Here is a 15,918-nt window from a genome sequence, read left to right as displayed (position 1 = left end):
GCCTGGAAGCACTTGACTTGTACTCACTAGAGCGCAGGCGAGAGAGAGATATCATAATCTACACTTGGAAAATTCTGGAGGGACTGGTCCCTAATATGCACACAGCAATCACTCCATATGAAAGCAAAAGACTTGGCAGGCGATGCAACATACCCCCAGTGAAGAGTAGGGGCGTCACTGGTACACTAAGAGAAAACACAATAAGTGTCCGGGGCCCAAGACTGTTCAACAGCCTCCCACCAGCAATAAGGGGCATTACGGGAAGACCCCTGGTTGTCTTCAAGAGGGAGCTGGACAGATACCTAAAGACGGTGCCGGATCAGCCGGGCTGTGGTTCGTACGTTGGATTACGTGCGGCCAGTAGTAACAGCTTCGTTGATCAGGCTCTGATCCACCGGGAGGCCTGGTCGTGGACCGGGCCGCGGGGACGTTGATCCCCGGAATTCCCTCCAGGTAGACTCCAGGTAAGTATGAGAGGTCTGTAGATTATGAGAGGTCTGTAGATTATGAGAGGTCTGTAGAATATGAGAGGTCTGTAGATTATGAGAGGGCTGTAGATTATGAGAGGTCTGTAGATTATGAGAGATTTATAGATTGAGAGGTCTGTAGGTTACCTGGACTGGAGTTTACCTGGAGAGAGTTCCGGGGGTCAACGCCCCCGCGGCCCGGTCTGTGACCAGGCCTCCTGGTGGATCAGAGCCTGATCAACCAGGCTGTTGCTGCTGGCTGCACGCAAACCAACGTACGAGCCACAGCCCGGCTGGTCAGGAACCGACTTTAGGTGCTTGTCCAGTGCCAGCTTGAAGACTGCCAGGGGTCTGTTGGTAATCCCCCTTATGTATGCTGGGAGGCAGTTGAACAGTCTCGGGCCCCTGACACTTATTGTATGGTCTCTTAACGTGCTAGTGACACCCCTGCTTTTCATTGGGGGGATGTTGCATCGTCTGCCAAGTCTTATGCTTTCGTAGTGAGTGATTTTCGTGTGCAAGTTCGGTACTAGTCCCTCTAGGATTTTCCAGGTGTATATTATCATGTATCTCTCCCGCCTGCGTTCCAGGGAATACAGGTTCAGGAACCTCAAGCGCTCCCAGTAATTGAGGTGTTTTATCTCCGTTATGCGCGCCGTGAAGGTTCTCTGTACATTTTCTAGGTCAGCAATTTCACCTGCCTTGAAAGGTGCTGTTAGTGTGCAGCAATATTTCAGCCTAGATAGAACAAGTGACCTGAAGAGTGTCATCATGGGCTTGGCCTCCCTAGTTTTGAAGGTTCTCATTATCCATCCTGTCATTTTTCTAGCAGATGCGATTGATACAATGTTATGGTCCTTGAAGGTGAGATCCTCCGACATGATCACTCCCAGGTCTTTGACGTTGGTGTTTCGCTCTATTTTGTGGCCAGAATTTGTTTTGTACAGAGAGAGGTCTGTAGATTATGAGAGGTCTGTAGATTATGAGAGGTCTGTAGATTATGAGGTCTGTAGATTATGAGAGGTCTGTAGATTATGAGGTCTGTAGATTATGAGAGGTCTGTAGGTTATGAGAGGTCTGTAGATTATGAGAGGTCTGTAGATTATGAGAGGTCTGTAGGTTATGAGAGGTCTGTAGATTGTGAGGTCTGTAGACTATGAAACGTCTGTAGATTATGAGAGGTCTGTAGATTATGAGAGGTCTGTAGATTATGAGAGGTCTGTAGGTTATGAGAGGTCTGTAGATTATGAGAGATTTATACATTGAGAGGTCTGTAGATTATGAGAAGTCTGTAGATTATGAGAGGTCTGTAGGTTGAGAGGTCTGTAGATTATGAGAGGTCTGTAGACTATGAAAGGTCTGTAGATTATGAGAGGTCTGTAGATTATGAGGTCTGTAGATTATGAGAGGTCTGTAGGTTATGAGAGGTCTGTAGATTATGAGAGATTTATAGATTGAGAGGTCTGTAGATTACGAGAGGTCTGTAGATTATGAGGTCTGTAGATTATGAGAGGTCTAGATTATGGGAGGTCGAGATTATGAGGTCTGTGGATTGAGAGGTCTGTAGATTATGAGAGGTTTATAGATTATGAGAGGTCTGTAGATTGAGAGGTTTATAGATTATGAGAGGTCTGTAGATTATGAGAGGTCTGTAGGTTATGAGAAGTCTGTAGATTATGAGAGGTCTGTAGATTATGAGAGGTTTGTAGATTATGAGAGGTCTGTAGATTATAAGAGGTTTATAGATTATGAGAGGTCTGTAGATTATGAGAGCTATGTATTATGAGAGGTCTTTATTATGAGAGATCTGTATATTATCTGAGGTCTGTATATTATCTGAGCTCTGTATTACGAGAAGTCTAGATTATGAGAGGTCGATTCGATTCGATGAGGTTCGCCGGTACTGTCCCGGCCCGGACATACGAGAGGTCTGTAGATTCGAGACGTGTAGAGAATAGCCTCGTGACTTAATTGGTCAACTGTCCGTATGTAAAATACCATAACTTAACCTCTGGTGACTTCCACCAACCACTTGGACCTCTTTACTATTATTTAACATAATATTAATATCATTATGGGGAAAGAATTAAACACGTAAGGAAAATAACGCTTGAGAATCAAGTTTAACCCCAGAAAGGAAATCGTAGCCCCTTGAATGTTGCTGCTTCTGCATTATGGTACTCTTATGTAACGTTATTTCTTGGTCATTGTAACCTACTGAATTTAAGTTTTGCAGCCTAAAAGACCACTGTATAAGTTGTTATATATATATATATATATATATATATATATATATATATATATATATATATATATATATATATATATATATATATATATATATATATATATATATATATATATATATATATATATATATATATATATATATATATATATATATATATATATATATATATATATATATATATATATATATATATATATATATATATATATATATATATATATATATATATATATATATATATATATATATAATATATATATATATATATATATATATATATATATATATATATATATATATATATATATATATATATATATATATATATATATATATATATATACACACACACATACATAAGGTGTACATCTCTCTACGCTGAGGATTTACTTTAAGCCCTAGTTTAGGGATTAACGTATTTTTGACTAGTGGTGAAGGTTGCATAAAGTCTTAATGTCCCTCGTGTAGTTGATAGTTTCGAAACCCCATAAACCAACTAATGTAAATGTTGGTAGGTAAGACACAAAGGCAACAGTTAGGCAACTTTATTCTGAAACGTTTCGCCTACACAGTAGGCTTCTTCAGTCGAGTACTGAAAATAGGCAGAAGCAGAAGAGATGTGAAGACGATGTAACAATCCATCACCCTTGCAGATGTAGAGCTGATGTTGTCAGTCCCTCAGTCTGGAGAAGAGTTCTGTTCCATAGTCTGAAACAATGTTTCAGACCATGAAACAGTAATGATCAAGGAGTCAAGCTCAGTAACATAAACACAGAGTTAAACAAAGAGTAGAAAGGAACTCCATGTTTCGTCCTCAATTAGAGATCCTCTTCAGCAGAACTCGGACATCAAATTAAAGTTCCTTAAATTTCATTTGTCTCCTTAATAATACGTTATAAGCAGTATACTTCATATTATTTATGGCGTCTGGTGAACGAAACGTTTGCTCAGTCTAATACCATGAATCACATATCTTACTAACTTATCGGTATATTTTACAACTGATATATATATAGTCTCCTTGTGGGTTTACTGATACACGATTCCTGTTTGGTCCCATATAAGGGACAACAAAAGACATTTTGAGTCATCAGTAGCTTAATAGCTTATATATATATATTTCATAAAATTTGATGGCTCCAGACGCCAGACGAAAGATTTTTTTCCCTAAACAGTGGCGCTTTAGTAATTAATTTAAACACAGGATTACTGTGATGAGTTTCTTGGTGAGCTTCCATGAGGCACGTAATGTCAAATGAATACATCTTCCACGGTGCTCTTGTTGTCTCTAATAACAAGAGTTATGCAGATTATGAAATTTAATATCGCTGCATTTTTGCGCATTTGGATTTGTTTACTTTAAGACAATTACTAAGAATTATACTGACTGTTTGCTTCATATCTCAGCATCTTAATACAAAACTAAGTTGGGGTATCCAGTTACTTACACTGGGAATATCAAGCTTCTTCCTCATATTAAGGAGTATATTCATATTAGGACATCCAAGAATAATAGTGAGTAATTCGTTTTGCACTAACTCTGAAGGATGAGATGTTTTCTAAGCTAATATTAACATAGATGCGGCTTTATTAATTCTCTAAGAGAGGCTACGTACATCACTCTCATTTTTTCACGTTCGTTCATTAGGCTAAGGCTGTAACCGAGAACTTTTGAGAGCATTTAGCATATCTCACTTACTTATGGTGAATTTACTAAATTATATGTCAGCACAAAGATATTTGTGAGGTTTAACATATGTTATGTTATGTTATGTTAATCAAGGGGAAGCGCTAAACCCGGAGGATTATACAGCGCCTAGGGGGGGAATGTGGAAGGCATTCAGGCTTAATTCGGGGAACTGGAGCACAGATCCAATTCCCTAAATCAAGAGCCCCTCACCAACATCAAGGAACCTTCCTTGAGGGGAGGTTTAACATAGCTGATGAGTTTACCCTGTAAACAAGTGGGAGAGATATGTTGTTTGTTTGTTGACGTCTTCGATGCAGACGTAATAAATCCTAATCGCTTAAATATTGTTTAAGTAAGGTTCATTAAGACTGATGCTCATTTTTCTATGCCATTTTGTATTTATCATTATGTCATCTGCAAAGCTGAAAGACGGATGTCGGTGAAACTGGTAGAACATTGATTAATATACTTAAAGCTATTAATGATACTTGTCTTGTTGATCGGCTTATATTATTATTATTATTATTATTATTATTATTATTATTATTATTATTATATTATATTATTATTATTACAATCAAAACAGAACTAAGGTCTATTATCTTTAAATCTAACAGATTGTCTCTTAACTTCTTGTCATTTAGAAACCTAAAATAACTTGTTAAGGACCAAAGTGGAATTCCCTAATCCCTGAAATCATCATACCCTTGATATATCGTGAATTCAAAAAGCAGCTGTCTTAGTATCATTGAATATTCTCCCGTATTCCTTAGGAATCGCTAACTACATCTGAGCTGAAATAATCACCTGACCTTAAATGACTTTTGCTGTATCCATATTGACCTCTGATGGCCTCTTCTATTTCCTGCTGGATTCAAACAACCAGCCTATGAACATGAGCTCAAAAATAACCTGCTGTACCCAAAGGCGACCTCGAACGACCTGCCCATTAACCAAATGACCTTAATCGCCTCTCATGTAACTCTGGCGACTTTAGCTAACCTGGCTGTGATCTGCAGGTGACCCGGACAGCAATGAGAGCCGTGAGTGTGTCAACTGCGGTGTGATGACCACCCCGCTCTGGCGCCGGGATTCTGGAGGTCACTACCTCTGCAACGCCTGTGGCCTATACAGCAGAGCCAACGGTATCAACAGACCACACATTCGCTCCCAGAAACGTCAGGTTACTCCAGTGAGTTCCTACAGTAACTTAAGGTTTTGATATAGCAATTTACGGGTGTGATATGGGAACCTAGGGCTGATATGGGAACCTAGGGCTGATATGGGAACCTAAGGCTGATATGGGAACCTAAGGCTGTGACATGGGAACCTAGGGCTGATATGGGAACCTAGGGCTGTGACATGGGAACCTAGGGCTGATATGGGAACCTAATACTGTGATATGGGAACCTAGGGCTGTGACATGGGAACCTAGGGCTGTGACATGGGAACTTAGGGATGATATGGGAACCTAATACTGTGATATGGGAACCTAGGGCTGTGACATGGGAACCTAGGGCTGATATGGGAACCTAGGGCTGTGACATGGGAACCTAGGGCTGATATGGGAACCTAGGGCTGTGACATGGGAACCTAGGGCTGATATGGGAACCTAATACTGTGATATGGGAACCTAGGGCTGTGACATGGGAACCTAGGGCTAATATGGGAACCTAGGGCTGTGATATTGAAACCTAGGGCTGATATGGGAACCTAGGGCTGTGATATGGGAACCTAGGGCTGTGATATGGGAACCTAGGGCTGATACGGGAACCTAGGGCTGTGATATGGGAACCTAGGGCTGTGATATGGGAACCTAGGGCTGACATGGGAACCTAGGGCTGTGATATAGGAACCTAGGGCTGTGATATGGGAACCTAGGGCTGTGATATGGGAACCTAGGGCTGACATGGGAACCTAGGGCTGTGATATAGGAACCTAGGGCTGTGATATGGGAATCTAGGGCTGACATGGGAACCTAGGGCTGTGATATAGGAACCTAGGGCTGAAATCTGACAATTTAAGAGTGTGATATATGAACTTAGGTTTAGATGTATAAATTTAAGATTTAGTAATTTAGAAGTGTGATATGGCATCGGTTAGGGCAGTGGTTCCCAAACTGGGGGTAATTACCCCCTGGGGTAATTTAACCATTTTTGGGGGGTAATGGAGGGGTGACAGAAAAAAAGTTATTAATTCTGAAAATCAAGAAAACAATGCGGTACCCGGTATGAGGATTATTGTTAACTTTGTCTTAGTATATAACGGTACCCGGTATGAGGATTATTGTTAACTTTGTCTTAGTATATAAAGTTGTAAAGTAAACCTATTATAAGTAAGTAATAAAGTTAAACCAAATAACAATAAACATCAAAAACTAATATACAGTATTAGAAAAGAAGAAATATATAGCTAAGTGTGTGGAAACCCAAAAGTATTTTGACAAGTATGCTTCAGGACAAAAGTCACTCAGTAGCCCAGATCGACCTGTCCAGTACGCGTTACTCACTTCCTGAGGCTGCCTCTATTTCACACTGTCAGTTTATCTGTGAGCATCAGCCGAGGTAGACATAAGCTGGTATGAAGCCAAGAATTCCTAAACTAGCTTCAAGTATGCAACTCCATCCATCCCACTGATGTTCTTGACATCTTTGGTAATAGTCATTAGAGATGCACAATGTTCAAATACAATAAATAAAAGAAAATATCTCAAGTGTTTTAATTTAGCCATATATATCAATAATAACAACATTTTGTGAAAGGGGTAACATGCTTTATGTGGCATGTTAAATTGGGTAACAAGCTGAAAAAGTTTGGGAACCACTGGGTTAGGGCAACTTAAGGGTGTGACATCAGAAATAAAGGGTGTGGCAGGGTAATTTAGGAGTGATATGACAACTTACTGAAATCTATGAATATTTACAAAAGAATTATGTATGGCAACTTAGGTTGGGATATGACAATGTGTATGACGATGTGTATGACGATGTGTATAACTAAAAACATCAATATAATAAGCGTTAATTACCTAAGCAGCAATACTGTTCTTTAGGGTCAATATTTTGACTTTTGGTGACTTCCAGGGACCCCTGTGACCTCCACTGACCCGTGACCACTGACTCCTGTGACCTCCACTGACCCGTGACCACTGATTCCTGTGACCTCCACTGACCCCTGTGACCTCCATTGATCCCCTGGTGACTTCCACTGACCCTTGGTGACCTCCAATGATCCCTGTAACCTATACTGACCCTAGTGACCTCTACTGGCCCCTATGACCTCTACTGACACCTGATCTCCAATGACCCTTGTGACCTCCAATGACCCTTTTGACCACTGATCCCTGTGACTTCTACTGACCCCTGTGACCTCTACTGACCCCTGTGACCTCTACTGACCCCTGTGACCTCTAATAACCTTCTTGACCCCCACTGACCCTTGTGACTTCTACTGACCCTTGTGACCTCTGCTGATCCATGTGACTTCCACTAACCCGTGACCTCCACTGAAACCTGTGACCTCCACTGACCCATGGTAACTCCACTGATCCCTGTGACCTTCACTGACCCGTCACCTCGACTAACCCTGGTGACATATACTGATCTCGGGAACTTCTGACCCTTTATGACCTCTACTCTAGTGACATCTCCTGACCCCTAGTGACATCTACAGACCCCTAGTTACATCTGACACCTGCTGACCTTTCCTGACCTCTGGTGCACTCTCCTAACCTCTGGTGACTTCTCCATGCAGTACCCAGCGCCAGCAGCGGCTCCTCAGCCGCCACGACGTTCTGGTATGACATGCAGCAACTGTGAGACCACCAACACAACACTGTGGAGACGCAATAACAGTGGTGAACCTGTCTGTAACGCCTGTGGTCTTTACTTCAAACTCCATGGGGTGAGTGACACTGTACCGGGGTGACACTGTTCTGGGGTGAATGACACTACTGGGGTGAGTGGCACTGTACTGGGGTGACACTGTACTGGGGTGAGTGGCACTACTGGGGTGACACTGTACTGGGGTGAGTGGCACTGTACTGGGGTGAGTGGCACTGTACTGGGGTGCGTGGCACTGTACTGGGGTGAGTGACACTACTGGGGTGAGTGGTACTGTACTGGGGTGAGTGACACTGTACTGGGGTGAGTGGCACTGTACTGGGGTGACACTGTACTGGGGTGAGTGGCACTGTACTGGGGTGAGTGACACTGTAGTAGGGTGAGTGACACTGTACTGGGGTGACACTGTACTGGGGTGAGTGACACTGTACTGGGGTGAGTGGCACTGTACTGGGGTGACACTGTACTGGGGTGAGTGACACTGTACTGGGGTGAGTGGCATTGTACTTGTGTGAGTGGCACTGTACTGGGATGAGTGACACTACTGGGGTGACACTGTACTGGGGTGAGTGACACTGTACTGGGGTGAGTGGCACTGTACTGGTGTGAGTGGCACTGTACTGGGGTGAGTGACACTGTACTGGGGTGAGTGGCACTGTACGGGGGTGGCACTGTACGTGTCATGGCACTGTACGTGGGGTGGCACTAGCCAGGGTCATTAAAAGTCTTAACCTGCCTAGTTACTAGCCATCAAGTCTAATCTCTAGCAGAGTTATGGAGTATAACAGGCTTTCAGTGTATATGCTCTGCATATATGTTCTGTGTATATTCTTAAGAGAAACATACCACTCTGTGTAGAAACCTAAGTGCCTTAGCTTAGATGATTTCCTGCCTAATGACTGCAGGTGCGTCATTAAGGTTCAGTTAACCTGTACAATCAAGAATACTTAAATCCCAAATGAGGAGATTAAAATAAACTTATTCGCAGGATATACACATCTCAGTGTATATACACTTTGCGATAAACATCTCAGTGTATATATGCAGAGAGATGCAGGACTTTATGCATATACACTTAGATAAATGCACCTATCAGCGTACACAAACAGATACACTGTACTCAGACATACGTCTCTCCTTGTATATACAAGCCTACATAAGCAACAAGAAAAAACCTTGCCACAGTTAACTTTAAATGCAGGTAACTTTTATCCTCTTATTCCGCGTATGTCTAATTATGCGCCCATCTGTATTCCCCAAGAGTTGATCTTGAGGTGTCCGACCGATAAAAGGAGTCCGCATATGGACTTGTCAAACTGGACTTTTACGCGTGTGTTTGTGTGATTCTCGATACGGCGTAACGTATCGCAGACCCTATAATCCCCCAACAAGATTGGACTTTCACACCTGGACGTTCCGTTGCCCCAGGTGATTTACGGCTTCTATTAGCCACTGGCTTATCTTAATTAAGCCAAGAATCTCGCCTAAACTGTTTGTTTAACGCGCCTCACTGCAAGGATATTTACTTAGCAAGGGCAATAAAAGATCGATCGATATCTTTAGTTTCGCCAGAGCAGAACGATGAAGATAGAAAGCGGCGAGTCCTGTTCCAAGAGATGAGTTGATCAAAGGCGCTGGGCGTCTCTGTGATTTGTATTACTGTGCTTGGTTGGAGCCTCTGTGATTTGTATTACTGTGCTTGGTTGGAGCCTCTGTGATTTGTATTACTGTGCTTGGTTGGAGCCTCTGTGATTTGTATTACTGTGCTTGGTTGGAGCCTCTGTGATTTGTATTACTGTGCTTGGTTGGAGCCTCTGTGATTTGTATTCTTGTTTCGCTGGGTGTGTGATTTGTATTTTTGTTTTGTTGGTTGTTCCTGTATTTTGCATTCCTCTATTTTTGTGTCTCTGATTTGAAATTTTGTGTTTTGTTAGGTGTCTCCGTGATTTATATTCTTGGGATCTGCTAGGTGTTCCTATTTGTATTCTTGCGATTTGTTGCATGTCTGTTTCATGTATTCTTGTGATTTGTTGGGCGTCTCGTGATTTGTATTCGTGTATTTTGTTGCATATTTCTAGGTTTTTTTTTATTCGTGTGTTTTGTTGAGTGTTTGTGATTTGTGGTCCTGTGTATTGTTGGGTGTTTGTGATTTGTAGTCCTGTGTATTGTTGGGTGTTTGTGATTTGTAGTCCTGTGTATTGTTGGGTGTTTGTGATTTGTAGTCCTGTGTATTGTTGGGTGTTTGTGATTTGTAGTCCTGTGTATTGTTGGGTGTTTGTGATTTGTAGTCCTGTGTATTGTTGGGTGCTTGTGATTTGTAGTCCTGTGTATTGTTGGGTGTTTGTGATTTGTAGTCCTGTGTATTGTTGGGTGTTTGTGATTTGTAGTCCTGTGTATTGTTGGGTGTTTGTGATTTGTAGTCCTGTGTATTGTTGGGTGTTTGTGATTTGTAGTCCTGTTGTATTGTTGGGTGTTTGTGATTTGTAGTCCTGTGTATTGTTGGGTGTTTGTGATTTGTAGTCCTGTGTATTGTTGAGTGTTTGTGATTTGTAGTCCTGTGTATTGTTGGGTGTTTGTGATTTGTAGTCCTGTGTATTGTTGAGTGTTTGTGATTTGTAGTCCTGTGTATTGTTGGGTGTTTGTGATTTGTAGTCCTGTGTATTGTTGAGTGTTTGTGATTTGTAGTCCTGTGTATTGTTAAGTGTTTGTGATTTGTAGTCCTGTGTATTGTTGGGAGTTTGTGATTTGTAGTCCTGTGTATTGTTGAGTGTTTGTGATTTGTAGTCCTGTGTATTGTTGGGTGTTTGTGATTTGTAGTCCTGTGTATTGTTGGGAGTTTGTGATTTGTAGTCCTGTGTATTGTTAAGTGTTTGTGATTTGTAGTCCTGTGTATTGTTGGGAGTTTGTGATTTGTAGTCCTGTGTATTGTTGGGTGTTTGTGATTTGTAGTCCTGTGTATTGTTGGGTGTTTGTGATTTGTAGTCCTGTGTATTGTTGGGTGTTTGTGATTTGTAGTCCTGTGTATTGTTGGGTGTTTGTGATTTGTAGTCCTGTGTATTGTTGGGTGTTTGTGATTTGTAGTCCTGTGTATTGTTGGGTGTTTGTGATTTGTAGTCCTGTGTATTGTTGGGTGTTTGTGATTTGTAGTCCTGTGTATTGTTGGGTGTTTGTGATTTGTAGTCGTGTGTATTGTTGGGTGTTTGTGATTTGTAGTCCTGTGTATTGTTGGGTGTTTGTGATTTGTAGTCCTGTGTATTGTTGGGTGTTTGTGATTTGTAGTCCTGTGTATTGTTGGGTGTTTGTGATTTGTAGTCCTGTGTATTGTTGGGTGTTTGTGATTTGTAGTCCTGTGTATTGTTGGGTGTTTGTGATTTGTAGTCCTGTGTATTGTTGGGTGTTTGTGATTTGTAGTCCTGTGTATTGTTGGGTGTTTGTGATTTGTAGTCCTGTGTATTGTTGGGTGTTTGTGATTTGTAGTCCTGTGTATTGTTGGGTGTTTGTGATTTGTAGTCCTGTGTATTGTTGGGTGTTTGTGATTTGTAGTCCTGTGTATTGTTGGGTGTTTGTGATTTGTAGTCCTGTGTATTGTTGGGTGTTTGTGATTTGTAGTCCTGTGTATTGTTGGGTGTTTGTGATTTGTAGTCCTGTGTATTGTTGGGTGTTTGTGATTTGTAGTCCTGTGTATTGTTGGGTGTTTGTGATTTGTAGTCCTGTGTATTGTTGGGTGTTTGTGATTTGTAGTCCTGTGTATTGTTGGGTGTTTGTGATTTGTAGTCCTGTGTATTGTTGGGTGTTTGTGATTTGTAGTCCTGTGTATTGTTGGGTGTTTGTGATTTGTAGTCCTGTGTATTGTTGGGTGTTTGTGATTTGTAGTCGTGTGTATTGTTGGGTGTTTGTGATTTGTAGTCCTGTGTATTGTTGGGTGTTTGTGATTTGTAGTCCTGTGTATTGTTGGGTGTTTGTGATTTGTAGTCCTGTGTATTGTTGGGTGTTTGTGATTTGTAGTCCTGTGTATTGTTGGGTGTTTGTGATTTGTAGTCCTGTGTATTGTTGGGTGTTTGTGATTTGTAGTCCTGTGTATTGTTGGGTGTTTGTGATTTGTAGTCCTGTGTATTGTTGGGTGTTTGTGATTTGTAGTCCTGTGTATTGTTGAGTGTTTGTGATTTGTAGTCCTGTGTATTGTTGAGTGTTTGTGATTTGTAGTCCTGCTTCGTGCTCCACCGTTCGCGGGAGATTTGTTTTAATATGACATCACGTTCCCGCGAAATATACTCTTAGCAGATTTTAGCAAAATGTTGCTTGTTATAATATATTTTTTATTTATAATCAAGATATATTTATCCTCTTTTATGGGAAATGCGTAAAAAATAAGTAATTCAGGAGGTTTTATTTTTGTTCTATATTGGGCAGTTTCAGACGCAGAAATAGAAGTGGGCGGAGCTAAGGTGCAGTGCAGCTCCTCCTGCCTCATGTAAGATAATCCCACTTATTCATGTCTTTAATTTTAAAAGTTTACAAGAAAATGAGCTCTCATTAGATATATGTAATTCGCGTAGGTGGTGTCTATATTTGTATTCTTGCCCACCATAATTACATAGTCACGGAGTGAAAATGTAAAGGGGAATGTAAATCGTTTCATCTGTCAACACTATAAGCAATTTTAGCATAGGCCCCGCCCACCTCTCCCTCACCACCTATTTATTATTCCTCTATTTGATCCCTCCCTCCAACACCTGGTGCCAATACTGTTTGTTATGACACTGTGGTATTCCGGCGACATATGGACTGTGCCCTTTTGTGTTACCTGGAGGACGTTCTGGTTCAAGGTTTATTTAAAAAAAAATAATCTCCAGCCTAGTCTTTTAGCATAGTACTGGATTTAATAACTTATAAATCTACGTATCATGGAGCATTTCTTCGCCTTAGTTTTTATAAGTCGTCAGAAATGCATATCGTGTTAATTTTATCAGAATTTACAATAACTATTTTTCTTGATGTCTCAAGGAAGGTTATTGTTTCTCATGACGTCTACGGTACCGCAGTGGGAATGCTCCACGGTATCGCAGTGGGAATGCTCCACGGTATTGCAGTGGTAATGCTCCACGGTATCGCAGTGGTAATGCTCCACGGTATCGCAGTGGTAATGCTCCACGGTATCGCAGTGGGAATGCTCCACGGTATCGCAGTGGTAATGCTCCACGGTATCGCAGTGGTAATGCTCCACGGTATCGCAGTGGGAATGCTCCACGGTATCGCAGTGGTAATGCTCCACGGTATCGTAGTGGGAATGCTCCACGGTATCGCAGTGGTAATGCTCCACGGTATCGCAGTGGTAATGCTCCACGGTATCGCAGTGGTAATGCTCCACGGTATCGCAGTGGTAATGCTCCACGGTATCGCAGTGGTAATGCTCCACGGTATCGCAGTGGTAATGCTCCACGGTATCGCAGTGGTAATGCTCCAAGGTATCGCAGTGGTAATGCTCCACGGTATCGCAGTGGGAATGCTCCACGGTATCGCAGTGGGAATGCTCCACGGTATCGCAGTGGTAATGCTCCACGGTATCGCAGTGGGAATGCTCCACGGTATCGCAGTGGGAATGCTCCACGGTATCGCAGTGGTAATGCTCCACGGTATCGCAGTGGGAATGCTCCACGGTATCGCAATGGGAATGCTTCACGGTATCGTAGTGGGAATGCTCCACGGTATCGCAGTGGGAATGCTCCACGGTATCGCAGTGGTAATGCTCCACGGTATCGCAGTGGGAATGCTCCACGGTATCACAGTGGTAATGCTCCACGGTATCGCAGTGGGAATGCTCCACGGTATCAGTGGGAATGCTCCATGGTATCGTAGTGAGAATGCTCCAGGGTATCGCAATGGGAATGCTCCACGGTATCGCAGTGGTAATGCTCCACGGTATCGCAGTGGGAATGCTCCACGGTATCAGTGGGAATGCTCCACGGTATCGTAGTGAGAATGCTCCACGGTATCGCAATGGGAATGCTCCACGGTATCGCAGTGGGAATGCTCCACGGTATCGCAATGGGAATGCTTCACGGTATCGTAATGGGGATGCTCCACGGTATCGTAGTGGGAATGCTCCACGGTATCGCAATGGGAATGCTCCACGGTATCGTAGTGGGAATGCTCCACGGTATCGTAGTGGGAATGCTCCACGGTATCGCAATGGGAATGCTCCACGGTATCGCAATGGGAGTGCTCCACGGTATCGCAGTGGTAATGCTCCACGGTATCGGTGGTAACGCTCCACGGTATCACAGTGGTAATGCTCCACGGTATCGCAGTGGGAATGCTCCAAGCCTAATTCTGGCCAATTTGTGCATGGTTAGAAATAAAGGCTGCATGTCACCTGTTCACCACGAGTCAAGAATACTTTGATTCCAAAAACAGGGATTAAAGTGAGCTGTGTATATGTATATACACTTGACTCACACTTGTGTATATACACTACTTACACCTCAGTATATATATATATATACATGTGCCGAATATGTAAAACTGGTCAATTAGTAAGAACTCATTTAAAATAAAGTCCTTTCTGAAATTTTCTCTTATACGTTTAAAGATATATTTTTTCATTAATGTTCATGTAAAAAATTTAAATTTTGCACCAAAAGAATCTTAGAAAACTTACCTAACCTTATTATAACAAGAGCAATTTATTTTAGCCTAATCCAGCTAAATATATTTTAAATACGTTTACAATAATTTAATACTAAACAAACACAATCAAATGTATTTTTTTCGTTAGGTTCAGAATGATTATTGCATACACAAATTTTCACTTGTCCTATATGGCAAGATGAGCGTTGCTATTTAAGCCAAGATCGCAAGTTCTGCCTATTCGGCACGACACATTATATATATATATATATATATATATATATATATATATATATATATATATATATATATATATATATATATAGATATATATATATATATATATATATATATATATATATATATATATATATATATATATATATATATATATATATATATATATATATATATATATATATATATATATATATATATATATATATATATATTAGACTTACACCTTACAGTGTATATATCCTGTGTCAAGGAACACTTTGAAACTGGATTATTACCAAATTCGGTTAAGATATGTATATGAAATCTCATTATTGCCAAAAGTATAGCATTTGGAGACCTAAGATCGGTTAAATAATACGACTTTCCATGAAATTCAATATGAACAGGAACCAGGAGTTTTGTTTTCTAAAGAGTGGTTATTCGCTGAATCCACGTGAGGGTCATTTTATCCTGTCAAACGAATCTAGGATAAAAATAGTTATAATCATTACCATAATTTTTAAAGGAGTGGACCGGTAAGCCAGCGGAAGGCCTTGGTCAGATGACCATAAGCTGCAAGGGCGGGTCGTCATATTGACTAAGACCCGCGTCAGGAAACTTTCCCTTGTTTCCTGACAAATCTTACCTAACCTAACCTAAACGATTCTATTCGCCTAACCCATATGTGGTTATTCTATCCTAGTACCAAATTATATTTTCAAGGAACCTAGAGGTGAGCCCGCTTTCTCTGATATCCAGATTAATCAGTGTGATCCAGAGGTATATTATAATTAAGGCATGCTGACGAGGGCATGCACACGC

At 41.2% G+C, this 15,918-nt stretch overlaps 1 protein-coding gene and 1 long non-coding RNA gene across 8 annotated transcripts in view; one reads left to right on the top strand and one right to left on the bottom strand.

Moving 5' to 3' along the window:
- LOC128704316 (uncharacterized) overlaps nt 1–15,918 on the top strand; it is a 102,541-nt gene that overhangs the window by 56,893 nt on the left and 29,730 nt on the right. For all 7 annotated transcript variants that reach the window (XM_053799467.2, XM_053799469.2, XM_053799466.2 and 4 more), the window contains 2 exons: nt 5,428–5,600; nt 8,162–8,311. In XM_053799467.2, the coding sequence (XP_053655442.2) occupies nt 5,428–5,600; nt 8,162–8,311 (323 nt within the window). The remainder of the gene's footprint in view (nt 1–5,427; nt 5,601–8,161; nt 8,312–15,918) is intronic.
- Nucleotides 1–15,918, bottom strand: part of LOC128704321 (uncharacterized) — a 199,288-nt gene that overhangs the window by 179,461 nt on the left and 3,909 nt on the right. The window lies entirely within an intron of this gene.

This window comes from Cherax quadricarinatus, chromosome 84 (genome assembly GCF_038502225.1).
Source record: "Cherax quadricarinatus isolate ZL_2023a chromosome 84, ASM3850222v1, whole genome shotgun sequence".
Classification (NCBI taxonomy): Eukaryota; Metazoa; Arthropoda; class Malacostraca; order Decapoda; family Parastacidae; genus Cherax; species Cherax quadricarinatus.
This window is presented reverse-complemented; position numbering and strand designations above follow the sequence as displayed.